General features: G+C 35.6%; 4 protein-coding genes across 9 annotated transcripts; 2 read left to right on the plus strand and 2 right to left on the minus strand.

The window, feature by feature from the left end:
• LOC107619017 (putative E3 ubiquitin-protein ligase LIN-1) lies at positions 95-9,422 on the plus strand. Of its 4 annotated transcripts, none has more exons than XM_016321220.2 (17): positions 95-549; positions 1,451-2,393; positions 2,520-2,574; positions 2,684-3,070; positions 3,195-3,274; positions 3,396-4,679; positions 4,949-5,093; positions 5,183-5,440; positions 5,530-5,839; positions 5,927-6,051; positions 6,488-6,607; positions 6,710-6,835; positions 7,563-7,685; positions 7,789-7,899; positions 8,073-8,216; positions 8,316-8,564; positions 8,895-9,389. In XM_016321220.2, the coding sequence occupies exons 2-17, from the start codon at positions 1,453-1,455 to the stop codon at positions 8,910-8,912; spliced, it is 4,476 nt and encodes a 1,491-aa protein (XP_016176706.1). In that variant the 5' UTR covers positions 95-549; positions 1,451-1,452; the 3' UTR covers positions 8,913-9,389. The 4 variants fall into 4 exon arrangements, with proteins under 4 accessions (XP_016176706.1, XP_016176708.1, XP_020968447.1 ...); XM_016321222.2 differs by having other exon boundaries at positions 1,460-2,393; XM_021112788.1 differs by lacking the exon at positions 95-549 and having other exon boundaries at positions 1,453-2,393; positions 8,895-8,951; positions 9,081-9,422.
• On the minus strand, positions 8,368-12,001 carry LOC107619173 (mitochondrial uncoupling protein 3). Of its 3 annotated transcripts, none has more exons than XM_021112791.1 (3): positions 10,617-12,001; positions 9,928-10,468; positions 8,368-8,478 (listed from the first exon to the last, which is right to left on the minus strand). In XM_021112791.1, the coding sequence occupies exons 1-2, from the start codon at positions 10,989-10,991 to the stop codon at positions 9,929-9,931; spliced, it is 915 nt and encodes a 304-aa protein (XP_020968450.1). In that variant the 5' UTR covers positions 10,992-12,001; the 3' UTR covers positions 8,368-8,478; position 9,928. The 3 variants fall into 3 exon arrangements, with proteins under 3 accessions (XP_020968450.1, XP_016176898.1, XP_020968449.1); XM_016321412.2 differs by lacking the exon at positions 8,368-8,478 and having other exon boundaries at positions 9,730-10,468; positions 10,617-11,101; positions 11,687-12,000; XM_021112790.1 differs by lacking the exon at positions 8,368-8,478 and having other exon boundaries at positions 9,730-10,468; positions 10,617-12,000.
• On the plus strand, positions 12,353-20,313 carry LOC107617540 (nuclear pore complex protein NUP1). The gene is made up of 9 exons (XM_016319313.2): positions 12,353-12,837; positions 13,975-14,024; positions 14,548-14,672; positions 15,143-15,347; positions 15,467-15,769; positions 15,850-15,936; positions 16,025-16,693; positions 16,828-17,342; positions 17,986-20,313. The coding sequence occupies exons 1-9, from the start codon at positions 12,510-12,512 to the stop codon at positions 19,820-19,822; spliced, it is 4,119 nt and encodes a 1,372-aa protein (XP_016174799.1). The 5' UTR covers positions 12,353-12,509; the 3' UTR covers positions 19,823-20,313.
• LOC107619281 lies at positions 20,615-23,122 on the minus strand. Its single transcript, XM_016321535.2, has 4 exons — positions 22,970-23,122; positions 22,135-22,408; positions 21,380-21,627; positions 20,615-21,099 (listed from the first exon to the last, which is right to left on the minus strand). The coding sequence occupies exons 2-4, from the start codon at positions 22,277-22,279 to the stop codon at positions 20,743-20,745; spliced, it is 750 nt and encodes a 249-aa protein (XP_016177021.1). The 5' UTR covers positions 22,280-22,408; positions 22,970-23,122; the 3' UTR covers positions 20,615-20,742.

Here is a 25,684-nt window from a genome sequence, read left to right on the forward strand (position 1 = left end):
ATATAATATTTAATTAATAATCATAATCATCCCATAAAAATAATAGCAATATTAAGTATCTTAACCTTTGCATGATATTATAATAAGACATATTCCTTGGTCCGCGCTTTGCTTCTGTCATCACACACACATATCCAATGCCGGCAATGGCTACTTCCAACTCTGCACAATTTTTATACAATTTAGAAAGCACATAAGTCTTCTATGTTCCTGGCTTCCACTGATTTCTTCTTCTTCTTCTTCTTCTTCTTCTTCTTCTTCTCTTTAGAAATTATTGTCTAGTTTCCTCCAAGAACCTGGCTTTGAATTAACATGATGTCTTATTATTAGTCCTGTTTTCATTGATCAAAATCAAAGCAAAAGTCAAAAGCTTCTTGTCAAGTAATTTGAATTGTTCAACAGTGCAACTTCAATATATATAGCATCTTCATATACAGTGCTTCACCTTCATCATTCAACTGTTTATTTGCCAGCACGTGCGCTACGACACCCTCGCCGGAGGTGGGGTGTGAGTGGAAATCTTGTGAAGGATCAGAGTATAACAAAAAGGTTAGGAAGAGATAAGGTCAAAGACTTGGCCAAGTTTGAAAAATTTTCATTAGAGTCAGGGGGATGAATGGTTGAATGCTTTGATTCTATAGTATCTTTTTAGATTCTGAGTTTTATGTATGACGATCATATATAATTATGAGTTATTGAGTGGTTTTTGAAGTGGTAGCTTAATTTTATTAGGTCCAAAAGATAAGTTCATTGTTTTAAGTCTCTTAGTTTGTCAACGTGCATGCCAATATGAATTTCTAATTTTAATTTCTTTTTTTTTGGGTAGTAGATGAATGTTACCTTTGTTTTTCAAATATTAGCAATTGGTGAATTCATATAGTAAATGCCCTTTTGGATCCTTATCATTTGTCCAAAAGACAAAGCGCCTCTCTACAATTCAAAAATCTCTAGTCGGTCTCCAACCATCCAAGTGATTAGGAATTTTCGAATGGGAAGTGCTAGGTAAACAATGACCATTTTTAACAACGTTAACAACCACCAATTAAATAAAAATACACTACATCCTAATTTAATGCTACTAATTAAATTTAAGATTAATTTATTCTTTTAACTCTATTAATTCACATTGTTCACACATTGTTCAAAAATGTTATTGGTTACCTATATTTTTCCTTTTCGAATTGTGGAGGATCACGTTGTGTGTTGCTCGAATTCATGTATACTCATTAATCTTGAATATTCTAAACCTTTCTGAGTTCTGATGTGAACTTTGTTGTTTGCATTAGATTCCATTTATATTTTTGGATTGCTATATAGATTTATGAAATAGTTGGAGTATTCTTGTACACTCAAGTGTCTTTACAGATAATGAATTTGGTTCTTTACATGTTGATCTCCAACTGTTTGAAGAATGTTCCATGAGGCTTTCTTTGTTGTGATGTCATTTTAGATATGGCAGGGAACTTCAGATTCACAATGGACCAAAAGGATATTGTTAGAATCTTGACAACAACCATCGATAGTTTCATTCAGGATCGATTAATCGACAAAGAACTAAGAGCTCAGCACAAAGAACAGTGTGCAGAGAGGTTAGCAGCTGAAGATGGAAGTTCTGAAAAAGACACTGAGGTAGAGTACTCTGATCAAGCAGTGTTAGCAAATCTTGATTGGGGTATCGAGGCGCTTGAAGAAGCTATCAATACCTATAACACGGAAACTAAGCTTGCGAGACTCGATTATGCTGAGAAGATGCTGCAAGTTTGTGCAATGCTGAATCCTAAGCAAAAGACTGCTGGAGTGCCAAACTTCTACCTTTCAGCTTGGGCACATTTGAACCTATCATACCTATGGAAGTTGAGGAACAACATTCAGAATTGTGTTCTTCATGCCATTGACATGTTCATCGTTGATCCTTTTTTCACTCGGATTGACTTTGCTCCAGAACTCTGGAAAACTCTGTTCCTTCCACACATGAGCTCTATTGTAGGGTGGTATTCAGAGGAGAGGCACAAACTTATGATGGAAGTAATACCTGAAACTTCTGATTTTTCAGTCACAGCTGATTTTGATCAACTTTTCAATGAATCCTTGGTATTCTCTCTGAGGCCAAATCAGTTAGATAAGTTGCAAAAACTGGAGCAGCTTTATGGAGAGTCTTTGGACGAGAACACGCGGCTATATGCAAAGTACTATAAGGACTGCATGAACTCTGATTCCACTACCTCAGGCAAGAAGGTTGTTCCCATGTTGCCAATTGCTGAGCCGCCAATGACTCCTTTGCATGAGTTGAGCAGGTCGGTTCCAGATTATGTGAAATTCGGTCCGATTTTGCCTAAGAGTGCTGGCTTTTCTTTGATGTCAATGCCAAAAGATGGTGTAAATGAAAAAACCAGGTAGTATTTCATGCACCAAAATGTAAATTCTGTGTGCATGTGTTCCATTTTCAGTGAAAATTTTTACTTCATTTGAGCCTACTATGCATGTACCTTTTTGGATGCTGAATTTCAAATTTTCAACAGAGATAAACCATCGAGCCATTCCAAGGTGGAAAACTCATCTATATGGGGTACTAAGGTGAAAGAGAGTTAATTATATTTTTATTGCAAATAATATCTATAGCTTTAGATTCATGGTTCTCAAGTAGCATAAGTGTATAGCCCTTATGATAATTTATGATATGTAGGAGAGCATCATTGAAGAGAATGAAAATGAAAATGAAAATGAAGAAGATTCAGATTCTGATCTTGATGATGCATCTGTGGGTTCTCCTAACAAAAATAATGTTTTCTCGCCTGAAAGGAAGGCGATCAAGGACGACAATATTGAGCCAAAAGTGCATCTATCAAACCAAAGGAGTAAAATATACTCTCCTAGTATCTCCTCTCCCTTGGACTCTCCAAGAACTCCTCAAGACAATTCGTCATTAAATCCTCATATGCGCAGCAAAAGAGAGCCGAAGTACTTGCGCTTATTGTCTAGTCGTTTAAGGGATTCGATCATTTCTGACTCTTTAACATCATCACCAGACCTGAGCACTGATCACATTATGAACTCTGATCATGAAATGATGGTGTGCCTCTTATGATATCTATGACCCCATATGTTAATAATACTATTAACTTTCTATTATTGCTAAGTGTGAATGTGATTATCAATTTTTATGTTGAAGACTGTAATTTTTCTTTGGAATATAGGTGAACATTAAGAAGAAAGACTATAATCGAATTCCATGTATGAGTTATGAAAATGAGGATAGCCTGGTGCTAAATGACAGGTAAACTATATTAATATGTTCTATGATGCTCTTAATTATATAGTTCTTATGCATAGCATAGAGCATTTGATAAGTAATAATCATTATAGGTTTCTTAGTGCTTCAATATCTTTGGATGCAGTTCTTTTTGTGAAAGTGATGAGGGATATCATGGCTGCATTTCATTGCCCAAATTAGAGAAGCAGACTACCGGATCAAAGCCGCCAAAAGATTTTGTATGTCCAATCACAGGTCAGATATTTTGTGATCCTGTTACCCTTGAAACAGGCCAGACCTATGAAAGAAAAGCTATTCAAGAATGGCTTAAAACAGGAAACACAACATGCCCCATCACGCGACAGCCTCTATCCGCAAGCATGTTACCCAAAACAAACTATGTTTTGAAGAGATTGATAACATCCTGGAAGGAACAACATCCTGAACTAGCTCAGGAGTTCTCAAATTCTAACACTAACACACCAAGGGGTTCTTCTTGTTCTCCATTGCTGAAAGACAACTCAATGCTGTCCATTTTACAAAGAACACCCGACTCAATGACTCATAAGAACAAAGAGGATTATATCATACAAAGGAGCAAGAGATTTATACAGGTTGCTGCAACATCTCCAACTAGTGTGCTATCTCAAGCTGCAGTTGAAACAATCATGAATTCCATGAAACCATACATTTCAAGTCTCTGCACATCAGAAAACTTACAAGAATGTGAAGAAGCTGTATTGGAAATTGCTAGATCATGGAAGGATGCAAAGAGTGATCCTCAGATTCATTCTTATTTATCAAAACCAACTGTCATAAACGGTTTAATGGAAATACTTTCAGCTTCTCTGAATGGAGAAGTTCTGAGGACAACAATTTACATCCTTACAGAGCTAATTTTTCTAGACGAAAGTGTCGGAGAGATACTTAACAGTGTAGATTCTGATTTTGATTGTTTGGCTGCTCTGCTCAAGAATGGTTTGGCTGAGGCAGCACTTCTGATTTATCAGCTAAGACCAGTTTTTGCTCAGCTATCAGCCCATGAGCTTATACCGTCTCTAGTCCAAGTGATTCAGAACAAAAATGAGGAGTTGGATGATTTTCAATTAGTTATGGACCCGAAAGATGCCGCCATAGCAATTCTTGAACAAATATTAGCCGGAGGGGATGAATACAGCAGGTCCCTTAATGCTTTGAGTGTTATTTCAGCAAATGGAATTCCGGCATTGGTAAAATATTTAGAGAGGATGGAGGTAAGGACGTCTGTTGTTTCCATACTTTTGTGTTGTATGCAAGCTGAAAGAAGTTGCAAGAACTTGATAGCAAGTCGAGTCGAATTGTCTCCTGTTCTTGAATTATTTCATGGTGGAAATGATAGTGTGAAAGGCGTCTGCGCAGAATTTCTCTCCGAGCTGGTTCAATTGAATAGGTAACTAAAAGCTTGCAGCTTACTTGTATCGCAAGCAAATAAAATCTTCCTTCCTTTCTAATTACTTTTCAAGTGAAATACAGTTGTTCCTTTACAAGCAGAATCTAGTGTGTCAATGTTTTCTGCTAGAACATGAGAGAAACCTTATTTATTTGAGTACTTTATTATGTTGACATGGGAAGGTGTTGTTTGCAAGAAGATGTACGTCTATTCCAATTCCTTCTTCAATCCATTTATTTATGTTTTCATTTTCATATTGTTATCATTAGGAGAACTTTCTGCAACCAAATCTTACAGATAATCAAGGATGAAGGAGCATTTAGTACAATGCATACGTTTCTTGTATATCTTCAGATGGCTCCAATGGAGCATCAGCTTGCTGTTGCCAGTCTTCTTCTCCAGCTTGATCTTCTGGTCAGTCTTTGGAAACCAATTTCTTGTTACATAAATGTAGTTTATGCTCTCTTGTCATCTCAGCATTTTTTATCTTGTCAAATCTTTAGGTGGAGCCACGAAAGATGAGCATTTATAGGGAAGAAGCTGTAGAGACACTAATTGAAGCACTTTGGCAAAAAGACTTCTCAAATACTCAAATTAAGGCTTTAGATGCTTTACTATATCTTATTGGACATGTCACTTCCTCAGGAAAGTCATATACTGAAGCCTGGTTGCTCAAGATCGCAGGATTCGATCAGCCTTACAACGCTTTAATGAAGGCCGAACAATTGGGACAACGTGACAATGATTTGGTGGAAACAATGGTTAGGAGCTATGAGGCATTTAGATTTTCTTTTGTTTGAAAAATTGTTGATTTGTTTTTCTCCAACTGACACAAATGTTTCTTGCATAGGAGGATGAGAAAAATGCATTGAATTCTTGGCAGAAAAGGGTTGCATTTGTACTTTGCAACCATGAAAATGGTTCAATATTTAAAGCATTGGAAGAATGCTTAAGGAGTACTTCCCTAGAGATGGCAAAATCTTGCCTTGTTCTGGCCACATGGATTACACACATGCTCTCTACGCTTCCTGACACCGGTATAAGGGACGTTGCTCGTGAGTCATTGCTTGACGAATTCATAAATGTTCTACTGTCATCAAAGAACATGGAGGAAAAGATTCTTGCTAACCTAGCTTTGAATACTTTCATTAGTGATCCAAGTAGGTATTTTTATAATAATTATGGACATTATCTGTGTCATTTTATCAAACAAAGGAATTCTCAACTGAAAACTTATGATGTTTCAGTTGCTCATGAAGCACTTGGAGGCTATGCTAAAAGCATTTATAGAACACTGAGGAAGCTAAAGAAACATTCAGCTGCAGCAGTTGATATTATGAGAATCTTACTAAACTTAAAATCTGTTGATGTGGTGAGTCAAATGGTGATTCATGATATTATTCATTACGTGCAATATATTAAGGGTTAATTGGACTTTATACCCTGAATCTTACATCATGTGCACTTTAGCCTTTAAACCTTAAAAATGTGCAAATCAACTTGATTAAACTTTCCTAAACTTTGGGTTATGTGCAAATCATTCGCCCTCCCCCTAAAACTTTGTTAAATATGCAAATTTGATACATAAACTTTGATAAATGTATGTTATTTTTGTTAACAACAACAACAAACCCTTATTTCACTAGTTTGAGTCGGCTACATAGATAAGATAATGTCATTGAGTCCTATCATCTATCATGTATATAGTAAAACTATTTACACGGGGACCTTCTTTGACCATAGAAATTACCATAGTGGTCAAGCTACACATTTGGAAAAAGTAACTAACAGAAATCTCTATTTCGCAGACTGAGTTGTGGAGTTGTAAAGAGGTTGTTGAGTTAGATTTGAGCTCAAACGGAGAAGTTCTTTCTTTGCTTTATCTGAATGGTCAGGTCTTGAGTGGACACTCTGATGGAACTATCAAGGTAGGGTGTAGGGTGTCCTAACCAATAGAAAAGTGTGACTGAATTCCATGTTTGGCTGCCATTCTTTCTTGAAAAACTATCACTTAATATGTTGAATAACAGGTATGGGATGCAAGGAAGAGAATACCAAGAATCATTCAAGAAACTCGCGAGCACACAAAAGCTGTAACTTCTCTGTGCTCTTCAGGTGATAGACTCTACAGTGGTTCCTTAGACAAAACCATCCGGGTAAACTACCTTCTTGTTAATTGTTATCATGAAAACTAGTCTTATGTTTGACTAATCAATTTTTATTTTTAAAAAAAAGTTAAATAGCTCTAGAAGTACTTAATTTTCAAGCTCCTTGTAGTTTAAAATTTTGTATTTTAAGTCCCTGTAACTTAGAGATGTTGAAATCCAATCCAAACCAAACCGCTCATCCAATTCAAACAGAAAACCAATCAAATTATAATAATTTAGATTGAACTGAATTCCATCTTTCACAAACCACTCAAATTGGATCAGATTTCAGATCGACTTTTTACAACTGATCTAATCCAATTCAAACCGTATAATATCATTATCAAACTTTATGACTACTTAGAATATGTTTAATTTATTATATATTTTATCTTATTCATGTATTATTAATATTTATTTTTATGAATGTAAAATGAGATTTTTTTTTATTTTCATCTTTCTTCTGGTTGAGATCTATTTTATAAACAACTAAACTTAGGTCTAAGAGTAAATACTAATTATATTGATAAAGTTCACTGAAATAAGCAAGACCAAAATGAGTTTACTTCACATAGAAAATAGCAGGGCATTTTCTTGTGGAAACTGCAATGATTGAAGACCAATATCTTAGCAATATTTGCCATCTTGATAACTTCCAAATTACTTCTTGCATCTCAGGGAACTACTTCAATCATATTATTCAGTATGAACTAATCAATAAGACTTTTATGTGAAGGTTTGGACTATCAAAGCCAATGAGATTATATGTATAGATGTTCATGATGTGAAGGAGGCAGTGTATGAGTTAACAGCAAATGCTAGATTGGCATGCTATGTGTCTCAAGGAACTGGAGCCAAGGCAAGCCAACTATATATGTTGCTTGAACAAATCAAATCAAATAGAAAATCAGTTTCATCGTAAAAAGGGTATGATTAATAAGAACTTCAGATGTTAATTACAGGTTTATAATTGGTCAGAGGCTCCAAAGCATATCAATTTCAGCAAGTATGTGAAATGCCTTGCTGTTGCCGGCAACAAATTGTATTGCGGCTGCTCCGGTTACAGCATTCAGGTATGCATCATTCTTCAGTAGCTTCATATTCTTGCAGTTCCTTAAGATAAAATGTAACAAGTACCAACCAATATAGATTATATGGAGTTGAGATCCAAATAATTTAATTCTATAAAAACATGCAAGGCTTCTGTTGGAAAATTTCCATCACAAAATTTAGTGAACATGTTCAGGAGGTTGACTTGTCCAAACATACATCATATTCATTCTTCTCTGGTACAAGAAAATTATTGGGAAAACAAACCATACACGCCCTTCAAATTCATGATGGTTTCCTCTATGCCTGTGGATCTTCTGTTGATGCAACTGCAGGAAAGGTGCATACATGCCATTTCTAATCCTATACCAATCATGTTATTCTCATCATTACAAATAAAAAAATTTCTTGCTAAGCTTGAATAACTTTTTGATGTCAGATATTTTCACTCTCCACCAAAATGGTAGTAGGATCACTATCGACTGGACTCGACATCCATCGTGTAGCCATCAACAATGACTTCATATTTGCAGGTACGAAGTTCGGCACCATTGAGGTTTGGCTGAAAGATAAGTTCACCCGGGTTGCTTCCATCAAAATGGCTGGTGGTAACACAAAAATCACATCATTAGTATCAGATGCGGATGGTATGATGCTTTTTGTTGGTTCCTCTGATGGAAAGATCCAGGTTAGTTCTTGATCATTACAGTAATCATGATACTAGAACTTAGGATGCATTTGATTTGCATTTTTATTTTCTGTTTTCATTTTCAGTATTTTCTATTTCCAGAATTTTGTGAAGAAAAAAGAGAAAACAATGAAAATGATATAATCCTTTTTTTTGTTTTCACTACCCATTTTCTCCTTTTCCTTCACAAAATCCTAAAAACAGAAAACACTAAGAATGAAAACAGAAAATAAAAATACAAACCAAACGCATCCTTCTTTCTTTGTTTGTTTTTTGGCAGAGAATTTAGCTATTCATTCCAAGTAATCCCATTTTCTCCATGGTTTGCAGGTTTGGGCCTTGGATTAAGCACATGAAACAAAAAGTATAATAATCCTTTTGCCACATGTAAATGAATTGTTTATGAGCATCTCATATGATGGTCATTTACTCTACTTGCACGTTTCATAGGAATTCAATAGTTAAGAGTATTGTTCATTTGATTATACTATCTAAATAAGATATTCTTTGTTGAAGGTTAATGGAGCATGTGCAGATTGAGCTATATAGTATGTGGGAAAAAACATCAAATTCCAACTATGAAGTGAGACCAAGACAATTTTGAAGTGAAACTTTGATACAAGATCTATGTTTGGTCCACCACAACTGTGTTTGATTCACAAATGAGCAATTCTTATAATGAAAATTCCTTAATCAACCACAATACTATATTGGGGGCCAAATAGAGCATATTCCTATCCCATAAAAGTTAACATCATTATTATTGCATTTTGAACCTTGAAAGTATGATAATTAATAATTTAACACTGAATTTTCGCCCCATTACTCAGCTATGCACTTAAATAAATTTAAAAAAAAGGGACACTTGTGAATAAGCACCATGTCTAAATTTACACATCAATGATGAAACTCATCCATGAAATTTTTCTCGCTATTTTACCTCTCAAATAAACATAGTGTTAACTTTGAATCCAAGGGTCAAGGAATAAATGTCTAATATATTTTGAAGTGTTAGTACCATGCATAGCTTCTCACAAGTTAACTAATGTTAAATGCAAGTTCACTCCCTGATGATTTATTTTATTTTTCCTCTCTTTTACCATTTTTCAGGTAGGTTAACAAGATGTACTATAATACAAAACATAAGTGATCAATGATCATTCAGTAGAACAAGAAAAATATATATCACCTTCATAACAAATTGTAACTCTTCCATTACTAAAAGTTTGAAAATTAGCCATACAAGGCAACTACATAGAAAGGCTTATAATAGTTTAAATATAAGGAATGAATCTAGGTGTGTGTGCATTGAATTGTGAGTTTTTTATGAATACAAGACTATTTTTATGAGTAAGAACATTACATCAGAAAGAAGAGAGCCCTGCAATTTTTCTGAACTTCTCGTAGGATACCCAGAATACAAATTGCCATGGACCTAGCCGAGCCCATGTCGGGAAGAATCCTTTCCACAGTGCTTGAATTCCTTCAACTTTAACTGTCTTTACCAAGCAATCAAGAGAGCTAACATACAAGACTTTCCCTTCCTTGGCCGCTTGATTCATCATCCTAGTCTTCACGACATCAGCTGGACAACTTAAAGAAGTTGCCGCAAGACCTGACATGATGGAAGCTAATGTGTGGGCATAAACATTATCATCAGCTATCCTGCTTCTGATAACCAATTGTTTGGCATGATCATAGCATGCTAATTCTCCCATGTTCACCAAGAACGCTCTTTGGACATTAGGCAAAACACCCTTCCACAGCCCTTTCAATCCTTCGGCTTGAACAATCTTCCCAAAAGCATCGAATGGTCCCGAATATCGAGGTTGAATACCGTGCCTTGCCATACGGCCATCAGCTTGCATCCGCACCTTGACAAGATCGGCTGGACTTGCTACAACCTGTATAACTAAGAGTAAAAACCTTATGGGTAAAACAAGGAATATTCCCAAAAAATTGTATCTACTGTTTGTTGGAACCAGGAAATTCATCACTGTAAGATAGCATTTTATCACAATGCGCGCCATATCCATACCATGTAGCTCTCACCTGAGCCATGCAACCACTGATTCCACCAACAAGAGCCTTGCTAAAGATAGAGAGTGAAGCATTATCAGCTGAAACCACACTCCTCATATGTTCATACCCGACAATTCGAATAGGTGTGTAGAATAGGTGTCTTATGATTGCTGGAGACCAGCCTTTGTAAAGGCCAAGAGGACCTTGTTCACGGATAATTTCTGCTGCTATTCGAACTGCACCAGTGGGTCGGCTTGAGGAAAGCGACTCACCATGGAGTTGAAGCCTGGTCTTGATCAGGTCAATTGGGAAAGTTGTAGTCTCAGCCACCATGGCTGACAGTGAAGTAAGTAAGATCTTTGTGTGAGCATTATCACCTCCACCATGTTGATGGCCTGATTTCATGGCTATAGGATTCACGAAAAAATACCTACAAGTCTGTTTTGAGGCAATTGAGGAACCCACGAACTCATGACAGTTATGAGTTAAATGATATCTTTTGGCTCTAATGATACCTGCACTTGGGAGATACTCATCAGAAACAAAGTCATCTAGCAAAATTCATGTTACCGATTTACAGCACCCAAACGATTTGTTTTGAACCCTTCCGGGCGATCAGAAACTCATACGCAATGATTGATATACGATAATGAATATAGAAACCATGCCAAAGATTTTGCATTGTTCTTATAAAATGCAGTGTTGCTCTGGTACTTGAAGGGTGAAACAAAAAATATTATATCAGTTGAGAAATATGGATTGAGCAACTATTCATTGTTTTCCAGTTGCCACATTTATTTGCAAGAAATTGAGAGTAATACCAAATTTTGCTCCAAAACAGAACCAAAAAGTGGGTTATTGGAGTAGGATCATTTAACTCAAATATCAAATTCAATGCTTTGATAAACTCATAATTAACTGGGAAATCCAACTAAAATTATCATATAAACATAAACATCAATGTGAGGCTCTTCCATCTAATTTAGTAGTATAAACTAATCATCAACAAGAACAACACAGTCACAATCTTCAATCACCAAAAAACAGAGGACAATTGGATCCAGGCATAAACAGGGTTCGACAATTGTATTCAAAATCACCTTAAAAAGCATTTGGGGCTGCTCATGATGACACAATCGTTAAACTCAAGCGTGTTCCTTTTTCCTACCGTAGGAACAGTGAGAACCGAGAACAATCATAGAGAGTTAAAGAGATGTATTATAATACAGTATATTGTAATAAATGGTTCAAATTTTCATGTTAAAATTGTGAACAAGGAGCAATTGAGAAAAATAATAATCGAAAAGGCAGCTTTCCGAAACCCTAATTTCCTTTCCCAAATAAACTTTTCCCTGACATGTTTCTTAGATCTGTTTTTGCCGGAAAAGGAAAAAAAAAGCGCTCACTATCTTCTTGGTTTTTTTATTTCAACTATGAATAATCAAACTGCTATAAATGTAATGCAAAAGATTTTGGCATCCATGTAAAAAATCCAAATTAATTGAGGAAATAAATATCGTACTGTGCTCTTTAGATTTTGGATCTGGACCACTCTCATGGAGAAAATTCCAGGAAATTGAGAAAAAAAGAGAGAAGAGAATAGAACAATTTTCTAAATATATAAGACGGGATAGTAGTACAATTTTTTAATTAAAATTTTCAATTCTTTAAATTTTTTTTTCTCCTACAAAAGGGAAGTGTCATTCTCGTTTGAACATTTTCCCAAGATTTCATTTTCATTTTTCACAATTATTACTACTTTTTCTTATTTTATTCTCTCTCTATTATTCTCTCTCTCTCTCTCTCTCTTCGCTTAAAACCCTAATTCCCCTTTCTCTCTCCCTTCTCCCTTCTCTCTTTCTTTGCGTCCTTGGAGCTTCGAACGAACAACAGACTCTCCCTCTTCTACTCTCTCTCTCTCTGATGGCGACAGAAGAAGAGAAGGAGAACAACAAGAAGAACCCTTACGGAGAAGGGTTGGGAACAGGAGGGAAGTTCCGAAAACGCCCCTTCCGAAGGACCCAAACGACGCCGTATGATCGTCCTCCCAACTCCCTCAGAAACCCTACAGCCGCCGCTCAAAGAAATAATGAAGGATGGTTCTACAAGCTTATCCGCGATCCCGCACAACGCTTCATCTTTGAAAGCGCCAACTCTTTCTTCTCCTCTATCTTCCGCAAACGCCTTCCCCCACCTCCTCCTCCTCCTCCTCCCCCTACCAATCCTCCTTCTCACCCTTCCTCCTCTAAAGGTTTGTTTTTTATTCTTTTTCCTCCTTATCTAAATAACTAATATTTTGTTTATTACTTTTAATTGAAGGGTTTCTCAATTCATTCGTTTCATTGCTTGTTTGTGAATTGGTTGCTCTGTTTTGTAATTTTTTAATTCCTTGCCTAAATTTTGTAAATTTGAGTGGTTATTCGTTTTTGGGTGTTTTTTCTTTTTGCTATGCTTTTTGGGGTTTTGTTATTTCACGAGGGGAACTTTTTATGCGAGCTTTGGTTGCTGGCATTGAATGTTTTAAATTAATAATTGATTGTTGTCGTTTTCGTGGTGGTGTCTTCAGTTCCTTAAAGCGCTTAAAGGCGGAGGGTAGGTTACTGATTGTTTTCATCATGCTCTTTTGAAGTAACCGAGTTATTCATTGTTGGTTTGAGCTTGGTTTGTTGATTTGCCTAGAAGGATAGAGCTTTAGTCTTCATCGTTTATGGAAATATTAAACATAGTTCGTTGAAAGTGAAAGAGAAATGGCAGACAATAGAATATCCCGTTTACTGCGATGAGTTTCCCCTTGCTATCTTGTTCTACTTAAATGTGAGAGAAAGTTTGTGCTTGCAGTCTCCAATCATGACTCTGCTGTCTGTATTGCTGATCATAAGATCTCAAACCCTTGTCCATAAGATCTCCAGTCAAAGACTATTTCTTAGTGTTTGTCATTTTCTTCTAAAAATAGTGATAAATTGTTGCGAAACCGTGATATGGGTAATATTACAGAAAATTAGTATTCCGTTCGAGTCTTTGTCCTGAAGTGTTTTTTCTGCAACAAGTTTTCCCCAAACAAGTGTTTTGACCTCAAGTTTTTAACATTTCATTGGTGGAAGCTGGGGGATTCTGATGACTGTTTGAGCTGCATTGCACTTGAACTATTTTTTTGCTCTGGAAGCTAGGAATATAGCTCAATATGGATCTAAATCTGTTAACTTGTTTCAAATTTCCCATCCAATATTGCTCTTTTATGCCCCTGGCAGAACAGTTGCTTTATTTATTGCGAGTTTTCTGTGAATTTACCAAATATTTTGTTGGGTTGCTATCGTCTGAAGTGAAATAAATTAATAAAGTAAATCACTAACTTACAATTTACGGACTTTTTTTTTCATTTTCTTTTTAGACACAGAAACAGAACAGGTATTGCGGGATAATCATCAAGAAGCTCCATTTGTAAGTATGCATGCTTCTTATATGTTAATTTTATAATATGATATAACATAATTTGTGTGGTTGTTTTTTCCCCCCGGGTTTGCAATGATTTTGAACTAACATGTATTAGAACATGCTTTTCTTTCTAACTATATACTGTATTTTAGTGGCATCTGAAGTTGATATTTTGTACCAAATGATAATAAATGAATAATAAATTTGTATCAGGTAAGTTATGCCTGGTGTATGGTTAATTTTGTAGTTGGCACCATTTTTTAAATCCTCTCTCTGTAATATAAAAATAATTTTAAGAATAGTATTACTATGTACTCATTTGGTATTTCTTTATTTCAATAGCTAAATTTCAATCTGGATGTAAGGGGTTCCATGAAATGTTCATTGGTAGCTCGAGGGGTAGCTTGTTGCATAATCATTTTAAATTTACATTGGTTATTGTTCTTGGAGGTGAACTGTTTATTTCGCCCTGTACATCATTTTAATTATCATATTGAATTTAGTTTTCCTATATATTGTGTGGAAACAGGTTGGAAACAATTCATCTGGCAAGCAATATGTAGCACATCATGAAAGTGATGTTCAGATTATTTGTTCTGATGGAGAGAGTTTATCTGAACTTGAGAAACTATTAAGGCAGAAGACTTTCACCAGGTAAGTTTATTATTAGCATGTGAATGAGGAATTATTGTTTTCTTAGTAACTACCAGTTAGCTAGCTTGATTCGTATTTACCTCATGGTTTATGTGTTTGTATAATCAGTGATCTTATTTTATAAAAAGCTTTATACATAACTTTTAGTTTTGAAAATCAATTTAATTAACTTCTTTTGAATTCTTCGTGCACTTTTGCATTCTGTTGATTTGCGCTTTTCGTATAATGGTTTTCTTTTACAGTTTTTTTTTTTCCGTTCATAAGATACATCTGATTCTACCTTACATTTATTGGCTGATTTTGATTTTATCTTACATTTATTGTTTCTCTATATATTTTTGTATGTCCTGTGTAAATTGAAGTTAACATTTCAATCGGTCTAATTTCATTCTTCCTGTTGCCTATGTACGCCTGTACGGTGTATTTTCTTTATTTGGTTTTTTGTTTGATAAAATTTTACTGTTCCACAGATCTGAGGTTGACCGGTTGACAGCACTTATGCGGTCAAGAACTGAGGATGCACCTGATGCACCTACCCAAGAGGGTGAGGAGAGGAAAAAGGACATTGCCATGGAGCCAAGGTTGCCTTGCGAACCAAAGGAAGAGTATCCCAAAACACTTCCTCTAGATAATGTTGATAAGCATCTTGCTGTAACCCCATATGCCACTTCAAGTGTATGATTACTTGTCCTCATACTCTTTCCTTTGATGCCATCTAATTGTGATTTTGTTGATAAACTACAGGCTTATCAATTGTGCTCCCTCTCACATAGATTGCTATGTAATGTCACTAGGTTCCTATTGAGGATGTTGCTTCACCTGCAGAGCTTGCAAAGGCATACATGGGGAGTAGGCCTTCCAAGGTTTCTGCAGCTATGTTAGGTGTCCGAAGTACTGCTCGGAGGGATGATTTGACCTTCCCGAAAAGTGAAAATTTCTCTCTTAGTTCATCTGTTACATCAATTGTGCCGAGGAATACTAGACATGCTGCGGTTCATGAAAATGGTTTTGTGACCCCAAGATCTCGTGGCCGGTCTGCAATATATAGTATGGCTCGGACACCTTATTCCCGACCTTATGTAACGTCAACCCTCAAGGTTTACCTTTTTCTCAATGACACTTAAGATTATAATATCACTTGGAGAAATTGTTATATCTGCTATATTTGTGTTTTCAGGGTGGTCGGCTTGCTGTTGATGGTGAGCCGTCATCATCTACTCAGTCTGCATTGGATCGAGGCATGCTTTCTGGATCCATACCCGGGGTAAAAGCACTATTGGTTTTATGCCCTTTTCTCTTGTGTTATGCATGTTACTAGAATTCATTTTGTTTTTATTTCCCGACTTCTGCAGGCATTAAAGCGTAGCAGTTTAACATTGGATAATGATATAGGATCTGTTGGTCCTATACGCAGAGTCCGTCAAAAGTCTAATCTTCTATATTCTAAAGGTAGCAGCTCTCTATCTATTGCTAGGAGTGGAGCTGGCGGTGATTATTCTCAGCAACCATCATCCTCAAGTCAGAATCCTACTCTGATGGATGAGAACGTGAATGACAGTAAGCCTGGTACGAGCTTCCCCGCTTTACCCACAAAATCAAGTGAGATGGCGTCAAAAATACTCCAGCAGCTTGATAAGTTGGTCTCCCCTAAAGAAAAATCATCTGAATCAAGGCTATCAACGGTGAATGACATATCACCAATGAAATTGTCCCCTTCTATGTTAAGAGGACAGGCGCTTCGTAGCATGGAAACTGTAGATTCATCAAAATTGCTGGAAAATATGCAAGATAATAAATTAGATGGAAAAGTTGGAAATCTGTTTCCTGGTGCCCAGAAGTTAACCTTGCAGAAAGACACAGTTGAAAATCGTCCGTTGAAGCTTAATGCTCCTTCTGATGTAGATGCCACAAACCCAAAGAACCAATTCATGTCTAGTGCAAAGTCTGTTGATTCTAGCATGATAAATTCCGTTTCTTTCCATCCACAGAAGAAGAGTGCATTCCATATGAGTGCGCAAGAGGTAAGAGAACCAGTATTACTTCCTATTTGACTGTTTTATAGTACAGACTATGATATGAAGTGTTTTTATTATTTAGAGGTATAGGTTGAACTTGGATCATTGATTATTCAATATTCTTGTCATTCTTCACTCAGGATTTCTTGGACCTGGATGATGATGCATATCCTAATGGGGCTGTCTCATCTTTTCCTGCTGCTGAGAAAGAAACAAGTGGCTCAATCGCTATGGCAGAGAAAACTACCTCTCTGACAGGATCTAAAAATTTGGCAGTTGATGGTGAAGGTTATGTTGGGGCTGCTGCGACTAGGGTTGGTGAGAAGGTTGATATATCAACATCTATAACACCATCTATCCCTGGGGCAAATAATCCAGTTACAGTTGGAATTACAGAAGCTACAAAAATAAGTTTTGGTTCTGAGAAACCTGCTTCCCCAAATGGGTCTGTTGCTAATCCTGCCATGTTTAATTTTGCTAGTAATGTGGTTTCGTCCACTGCTACTGGTGCTCCAGCAGACAATCTAACCAAATCAGCTCCCATATTTGGTTTGGAAAAGGTTCCGCAAGTGCCATTTAGTTCATCATCGCCTGGCGAAGGATTCAGTCCTGTGAAGTTTGGTGCATCTGACTCAATGGCAGGAAACTTTGTCAGGTTAGTATATGTAATTGGTTACACCCTTTTAGAGAGCCTCTACTGCAATTCTTCAATTTGTTTATATGTCTATGTCATTTTGTGTGGGGGTTTGTGAGAAATTATAGGATGTTTTTAGGGAACATGTTGAATGCTGCACATCTTATTCACTGAATGTCATTTCATCCTTAGTAGGTTGGAGAACCCCCTGCTAATAGAATTATTAGTTAATCATAATTTTCACTCTTAAAAGAATATAGAAAACTAGTGTTTTATGCATCCAACACATCCTACTAGATGCTGTATGTCTGACTGTACTCCATTTCTAGGTTTTACTATATTGTTTCTGTTGGATGAATTAGATAAAAACTATCATAGCAAATTTACGGCTATGATTTGGTGAGGTAATATGTCTTAGGCACTTAATATGTTTCTGTTACATTTTGTTGGGGGAGAAAAAACCCAGCCTCTGAATGAGTGATCGCATTGGGTCTTGGGAGTATATCTTTCCTTCATTTTATTGTCCTTTTTTAAATTTTGGTCTATGGTACTGTCTGATTTCTGTAATATGTCATAGCGAATGTAGATTGAACTGTTCTTTGGTATCACATCTTGTATTTTGAATGTGTTAAAATGACTCGTGTAATCTTCCTCTTGATTGCAGTTCAACGACAGTTGCTGGTACAACTGATTCTAGGCCCAAAGTTCGTGAGTCTGAAAAAGGTGGTACTGAGACCAACAAGGATATGGGATTTTCTGTAAGGTCATCTGGACCTGCTGTTTCTCCTGTCACATCAACATCACCCACAAGTATATTTACTTTTGGCCAGAGTTCAACATCAAGTCAAAATAATGGGTCTATTGCTTTAAGCCCACCAATGTCTTCACCCTTTTCTTCTCTTGGATCAAATAATTTTGCCAGTCAAAATATATTCAGTAGCTCATCCCTTGCAGCAAGCAGCACCAGCACTAGCAATGCTGTTGCATCTGCTGGCTCCATAATGACAACCAGTGCTGCTGCCATGACTGCATCAAACAATTGCAGTTCTTCCACCCCGTTGGTGTCATCTTCGACTTCAAGTTCAACTGCTTCCATTTTCAAATTTGGATCCACTCCTTCCCTTTCAACAGGTTTTCCTGTATCGTCTTCTGGCACAGAACCTCTGGAAACTAAGAGTATTAAGGATGGAGGAGTTGGTAATCTTAGCAGTTCTGCCTTTTCTAGCTCATCTGCTGCTGTTGGAAGCACTGGTAGTGGCATTTTTGGGGTCAGCTCTTCGTCAAATAGTCAGTCTCAGGGTTCTGTTCTAGGTGCTACTGTTAGCAGTGGTTCGATTCTTGGTGCTCAGGTGTCTCCTGATAATAGTCAGTTTGCGGCTTCTACACAGAGCCAACCTCTTTCATTTGGTTCATCTGCATCAACTCCATCCTTTGGGTTGGCTGGGAGTACAACCTCTTCAGGGAGTTCTTTGTTTACTTCATCGAGTGCTGGCACCACAAGTACTGGTTTTACTTCTGGGAGTTTGTTTGGTTCATCTGGATCGTCTCCATCCTTTGGGTTAACTGGGAGTGCAGGCTCTTCAGGTAGTTCTTTGTTCACCTCATCCGCTACTGCCACAGGTACAGCTTTTCCTTCTGTGGGTTCATTTGGTTCATCTGCAGCAATCCCATCCTTTGGGTTGACTGAGAGTACAGCCTCCTCGGGAAGTTCTTTTTTTACTTCCTCCAGTGCAGCCACAAATTCATCCTTTTCTTCCGGGGGTTCATTGTTTTCTTCCTCAAGTCCTGCCACAAATATTTTCAATTCTGGTTCGACTTTTGGACTTGGTGCCTCGGCTTCATCCTCAGCAGCCAACTCTAATAGCTCCAATGGTGGTACAAGCACTGGTTTGTTTGGTTCTTCTACATGGCAGCCCAACAACTCGCCATTTGGTTCCACATTTAGTTCATCATCTTCGACCGGCTTCTCCTTTGGAGCATCTGCCATTTCTGCTGCTTCTAGCAGTTCACCCTTTGGAGCATCCACTGGTTCTGTTATGTCTACCAGTTCACCTTCGATGTTTTTATCAACCAACAATGCATCAACTCCTCAATTCTCATTCACTTCAGCTGCAGCCTCTACCTCCAGTCAGAATGCCTTTGGAACTCCTAACCCTGTCTTCTCATTTGGTTCCACTCCTGTTAATAATAATGATCAGATGAGTATGGAGGACAGTATGGCTGAGGACACAGTTCAAGCTACTCCACCAGGGCCGGCAGCTCCTATATTCGGTCAGCAACCTCCACCAGCTCAGTCAAATTTTGTATTTGGAGCATCAACTCCATCAGGAGCCAGTCCTTTCCAGTTTGGTCAGAATACTGCTCCACAGAGCCCTTCTCCATTTCAGGCCTCTGGCAGTCAAGAGTTCAACGCAGGTGGGAGTTTCTCATTGGGCACGGGTGGCGGTGACAAGGCTGGTCGACGGATGGTGAGAGTTAAGAACAAGATGCGGAAGAAGTAAGACTACTTTGTTTATGAAGATGGTAACTTCTGCACTGCTGTGGTGCTGCAGACCTGCACCATACAACAAATAAACATGCTCCAAAGAGTGATTGCGGGATATTGCTGTTGGCTTTGCAATATGAAAGTGCTATTGAAAGCTAATCAAGATTTGCAGGCTTTTCAGAGTCTTCTTTCTCCCTTCCTTACTTCCTTATTCTTATAGAATGAAAGGCTAAGTTTTCCCAATTTTGTAACAGTAATATGGTGAAACAATGTGCTGAACTGTAATGGTTTTAGGTCAGAGTTGATGTCTTGGTCAGTTATCATGTTCACAAAGATCCCTGTATTGTCCTTATTTGTAACATAATCAGAGTTAGGTATGGATTTATGTCTTTGCTGGTTGTAACTTTGCAGTTCCAAGTGAGCAACCTGTGAAATGATTATAACCGCTAGGCGTTCTGGTCTTTGTTTTGCCATTTATTTTGCGAGAATGCACGGTTCTCTTCTTGATTTTGAGTCCACAATTGAGTTTCGTTATCATTTTTTCCTATTAAGCTAAATTAAATCCTCATGAAAAAGGGATTTAGCAAATATTTGAATGCTAAATTCGTTTAAATGTCTTCGAACTAGTGTGAATATATTTAACTTTGTTATATGTAGGTCATGAATTAGTTTCTATCATTGATTATATATTCTTTGTAGGGTTGTTCCGATTTTGTGAATATATTTAACTTTGTTATATGTAGGTCATGAATTAGTTTCTATCATTGATTATATATTCTTTGTAGGGTTGTTCCGATTTTTTACTTAATGACAACGTAATATATAGTAAATTATGATTTGAGAAGCACATTTGTGAACTATTCTGGACATGATTTATTATTTTGATTACTACCAAATGAAAATTTTCTTGTAGCCAACACAATTTGTTTTTCCTTCCTAGTGATATGGTGTGCTGTTATTGTAAACACGACCCGGGGGTAAGGGAACCCTTGCCTCGCTTCCTTGACTTCTCCCACCTGATAATGACATGGTTCCTTCTCTATCGTGTTTATTATACTTGATAGCACCATGGAACATACTATTTGCTTCCGCAGTGAATGTTGAAGGACTTGTAAAGCCATGGGCATCTGGCACCGGCACCTTCATATGGGGTGAGTAGTTTCTTTTACTTTCTTGATACTGATTTAATCGCGCCTGAAGTTCCTTACGAAGAAACTCTTCTCGTCGAGTTGCTTGTAGATTTCTTAGTGTAGACAACTTCTCATGGTACTCTTTGTTTATCTCAAGTATTCTCTGCCACAACATGCATCAAATTTAAGATAGGCAAAGAATCTTATCAACAAGCATAAGCATATAACTTGTTTAAACCAAATTCATTTCATCAACTGACTGAATTGACATGACAATTTGTTTTCATGATATCTTTGTTTTTACTGGGGAGATTGTTTTAAAATAGAAAATGATCAAAGTTAATACTCTAACCCCAAAGAAAGATTAATATTATGGACTACTCTAATAAAGACTCTTCCTTTCTTTGTTTTCTCTAATATAACACTATCTATTAAATACCAACCTCGGTATGCCTCGCAAATTCTGCGTCCTCTGCATCACTCCGTTCTCTGGCTAGTTTTGTGATTTCATCTATAAATCTTTGTTCAAGGCCCTCATAAGTTGGTGGTGGAGGGGTGCCCTCTTCGTATCCAATTTCCATGTCTTGTTCATGACTTTGGTCGATTTGTTGTGCGGCTTGATTCAGTTGGCTAAACTTGGCATCAACTGTCTCATCCTGTATGTAGGACCTTACCTCAATGTCCCCTTGAACTGCATCATATAATTTGCAATGTATAACACAATTCTGCTACTATACATTAAAACATAAATAGTAGCTAAGTTAGATCAATTCTAGTGCAATATTTGTAAGCAAATTCTTTCAATCCAATAGAAAAGTTAAACAGTCCTATAAATAACTACTGATTTTTATTTTTTGAATCTCGAGTACACTCGATTGCAAGTACACAGTAACACAGCCATCTCCATACCCAAACCTAGTAGGTTAGACCAATGAATCTGCACACAGCTCATGACATCATAGAGTAAGGTGTTACTATCCAAAGAAACTTCCTATTTTGCTGCACACAGTGCATTCCTTCAAATTTTTTACATCCAAAATCGATCCTACATCAGCTACCCCTTAGCAGATATTTTAAGATTCAACTAGTTCAGTTAAATACATAAAGGTACAGATAAAAATTACATAGCTCACAAGGATGTACTTAAACAGCATTAGTTGATAATACATGCTCTCAATCATTCAGATACCATACTTACCTTCGCCATATGGAGGAACTGGCAAGCCATATACGCTTGATCTATATTTATTGCTCGGCAAATAAACCTCTACACTTGAAGTTTTATTCTCAGTAGAAAACAACTTTGGCTGTCCTGTAAGATAGTTTCTTACAGAGTTCTGCATTCCGAGTTTTGAATTCGAAGGAAGTTTACAGAATGGATTGAGAATCAACAGAACGTGCTTGTAGTTTTATTCCTAGTTTTATTCCTTCTTCGCCACTAAGCTTGATTGCTTGAATCCAGAAACCTAAATCTGAAATAACAGCAATCAAATGTGAGAAATATCAAAACAAGAATGAAGTTTCAAAGCCATCAATGAGAGATGGCCCCAGGAATGAATTGTTCCGGAATCTCTCTACAAATCCCTATGATCCACAAGATTTACATTCACCAGAACAGTTCTGAATTAGAATAATTCTCTTTGATGCATACATCCTTATCCTAACATTATCTACTCATTTAATGCAACATATTATCTCAATAAAAAAATGAACTTTATCCTATCACAGTTTCAGGTTTCATTTCCTAATTCTCAAACTAGGAAATACAATTTCCCTATCACAGTAAAAAATTGAACTTTTATCATAAAATGTGGGTGCCCTAAAAAATTAACACGAGGCTAAAATGTTTCTTGTTTTTCTTTCTCATCTTCAAGTATTTAACTAACCAAATTAAGCTTAAGAAATAATTGCTCAATTAACATGGATCAAATTCAAATAGCAGAGTCCCAAAAACAGTTTTTGATCACACAAATTAAACCAATTAAAATAAGGAAAGAAAAAAAAATTAAAAAAATAAAATGAGAAAAGCATGCCTGAGTGGGTCGTAGCGTTTCTCTTAATCTTCGAATTTTCAATGTTTGTGCGAAGAAAAAACGTGAGGAGTGTGAATTATGAAACGAAACTAGACACAGAAAAATATAGAGCTACAAGGACCAGGGTTTTATCATTTATCGCTGGTTTATATTGTATGAATATNTTACACATTTTACATTTCAACTTCATAAATTTATTATTCACTATGGCTGTATAAAAATATGTGAATGGTAATAGACCATTATCTGAACCAAACTATAGGAATGAGCAACTTCAATGGGAAATTCTTTCTGATTCTCATTTAAAGCCTATTTGTCATAAAAAAATAATTTATATAATTATCTGCTTTATAAAAAATAAATAAAGACTAAATGTGCGAGTCTCTTCTTCAATAAAAAAAAAAGACAATTTCAATTTTTATTGTGATTCTATATTTAATTAAGAATTATGCTATACATACAAGTTTTTTTTGCTTATAAGTCTTAGACTGTGTTTAATTTAGTGTTAGAAAGAAGAGAAATACGTTTGAGTGCATTGAACGCTTTCTCTTTATGTTTGGATATTTTTTTTTCTCTAAAACGCCAACTATTTTTGCTTTTGATATAAAAATATATTTTGCCAATTTTTATATATTATTTTTATTTTAGTAAGTAAATATTAATTTTATTACAAAATTAATTAATAATATCTATTTAAATATCTAAATTAAAATAATAAAATAATATAAAAAATTTATTTAAGTTGATATCTATTTTAGTAATTTTTTATCTAAAAATAATTTTAAGTAGTGTAATCTAAACAATATTTACTTTACTATAATCCATTTTGATATAAAGATTACCAAACATAAATCATTTTAACACAAACTTACTTTTCATCAAAATCAAGTTTGTAAAATCAATGTTATACAAAGTCCCATTTACAAAATGAAATCCAAACACGCACACTTACAAGTTGAGTCAAGTCTAACAAAAACTACATTCACCGTGATAACACGCGCATCACTCAACCGTTTCTCTCACTCACCATTATGGAACACACTTCTTCTTCACGTTCCTTCTTCTCCTCCTCCTCTTCCTTCTTCTTCTTCTTCTTTGCGTTTCTCCTCCTTTTTCTTGGCGTGTTTCATTTTCATTGTTGTTTTTTTTATTACGGTTGTTGTTGCTGCATTTTTTCTCCTCTTTCTATTAATTTTGTAATATTATGTATTTTTTTTCTTCTTTGTTTGATTTTTTCTCTCAAGAAAAATTATAAGAAAAGAAATAAGGAGATGAGGAAGAAGAATCAGTAGAAGATGAGGAGGAGGAAGAGGAAGAATTTTAAATTATGCAGAATTTATCAGAATAAAATTACACCTAAAAATTTCTAAAATACTCCCAAATATTTTCGTGTTACACCCAAATATTTTCGTGTGACATCCAAATTTGCTACAAATACAGAAAATATTTTCTCTAATGCTGCATTTTTTTCTTCTTTTTTTCTTTATTTCTTTCTTTCTTTTAGTTAAATGAATGTAAGTTCATCATCTTCCAAATAATTTTGCAGCATTATGTGTTTCTTCTTCTTCTTTGTTTGATTTTTTGTTTTTATTCTTGTTAAGAGAGTAAAATAAAAAGAAACTTGAGAAGATAAAATAAAAAGAAAAAGATGAATAAAAAAAAGAAGAAGAAGACGGTGATGATGATAAATAAAAAAAAGAAGAAGCAATAGAAGATGAGGAGGAAGAAAAGGAAGAGTTTTGAATTATGCAGAAATTATCAGAATAAAAATACACCCAAAAATTCTTAAAAGACACCCAAATATCTTCTTGTTACACCTAAATATCTTCGTATTATACCCAAATTTGCTGCAGAAAAATGTTTCCTCTAATGTTATATTTTTTCTTCTGAATTGAACCACACATTAGCCACTTGATTGGATTCAAAACAATAATTAATTTCGTTCTGGTTCAATTGACAATTTGAACCTGAATTATTTATTATCTTTAACAATGAGATAACTAATGATGGATGAGAAAGAAAAAAAGAAAAGAGGAGAAGAAATTCCAATGAAAAAAGGAGGAATAGGAGCAGGAGAAAGAGGTGGTGTTGATGACAACGATAATGAGAGAAAAGGCACAGAGAAAAATGTAAAAACGCGTGAATATAAATTACTTGTATGACTTGTATGGAAAAATACTTGTATGTGAAGAATAACTCTTTAATTAATTAAGATAAAGATAAAATAATTTAGTTTTAAAATGTTTTATTTAATTAAGATGATGATTGTTTTTAACAAATAAATAGCCTTGTAAATTTTAACTAATGATCAAACAGGTTCTCTTATATATAAAATTGTTTGTAATTTTTGGATGTTTGACATGGTTTTTATGTGAACTTTGTTGATATCAGGTTAAAAAATACAAACATTTAAAGAGAGCCTAGTGATTGAAAGAAAGGGAGAATTTCAAATCAAAGAAAATGTCAAAGAGAAGTTTCAAAAACTCTTTTTAATTCTTTTTTAATTCATTTCATAATGTTTGTCATTAAGGGAGAGATTATTGAGTTTGAAGAACTAACAATATATTATAGATAATGACTAAATATTATTATTGGGTTAAAAAATCAATTATATTTGTGATTAGTTTGTTAAGTGTGTTAGAAATTAAATTGATAAAATAGGCCCAACAAACTAATTAAGCCCAACATTGATTCAACTTAAACAAGTATTCATAC

This window comes from Arachis ipaensis, chromosome B09 (assembly GCF_000816755.2).
Source record: "Arachis ipaensis cultivar K30076 chromosome B09, Araip1.1, whole genome shotgun sequence".
NCBI lineage: Eukaryota > Viridiplantae > Streptophyta > Magnoliopsida > Fabales > Fabaceae > Arachis > Arachis ipaensis.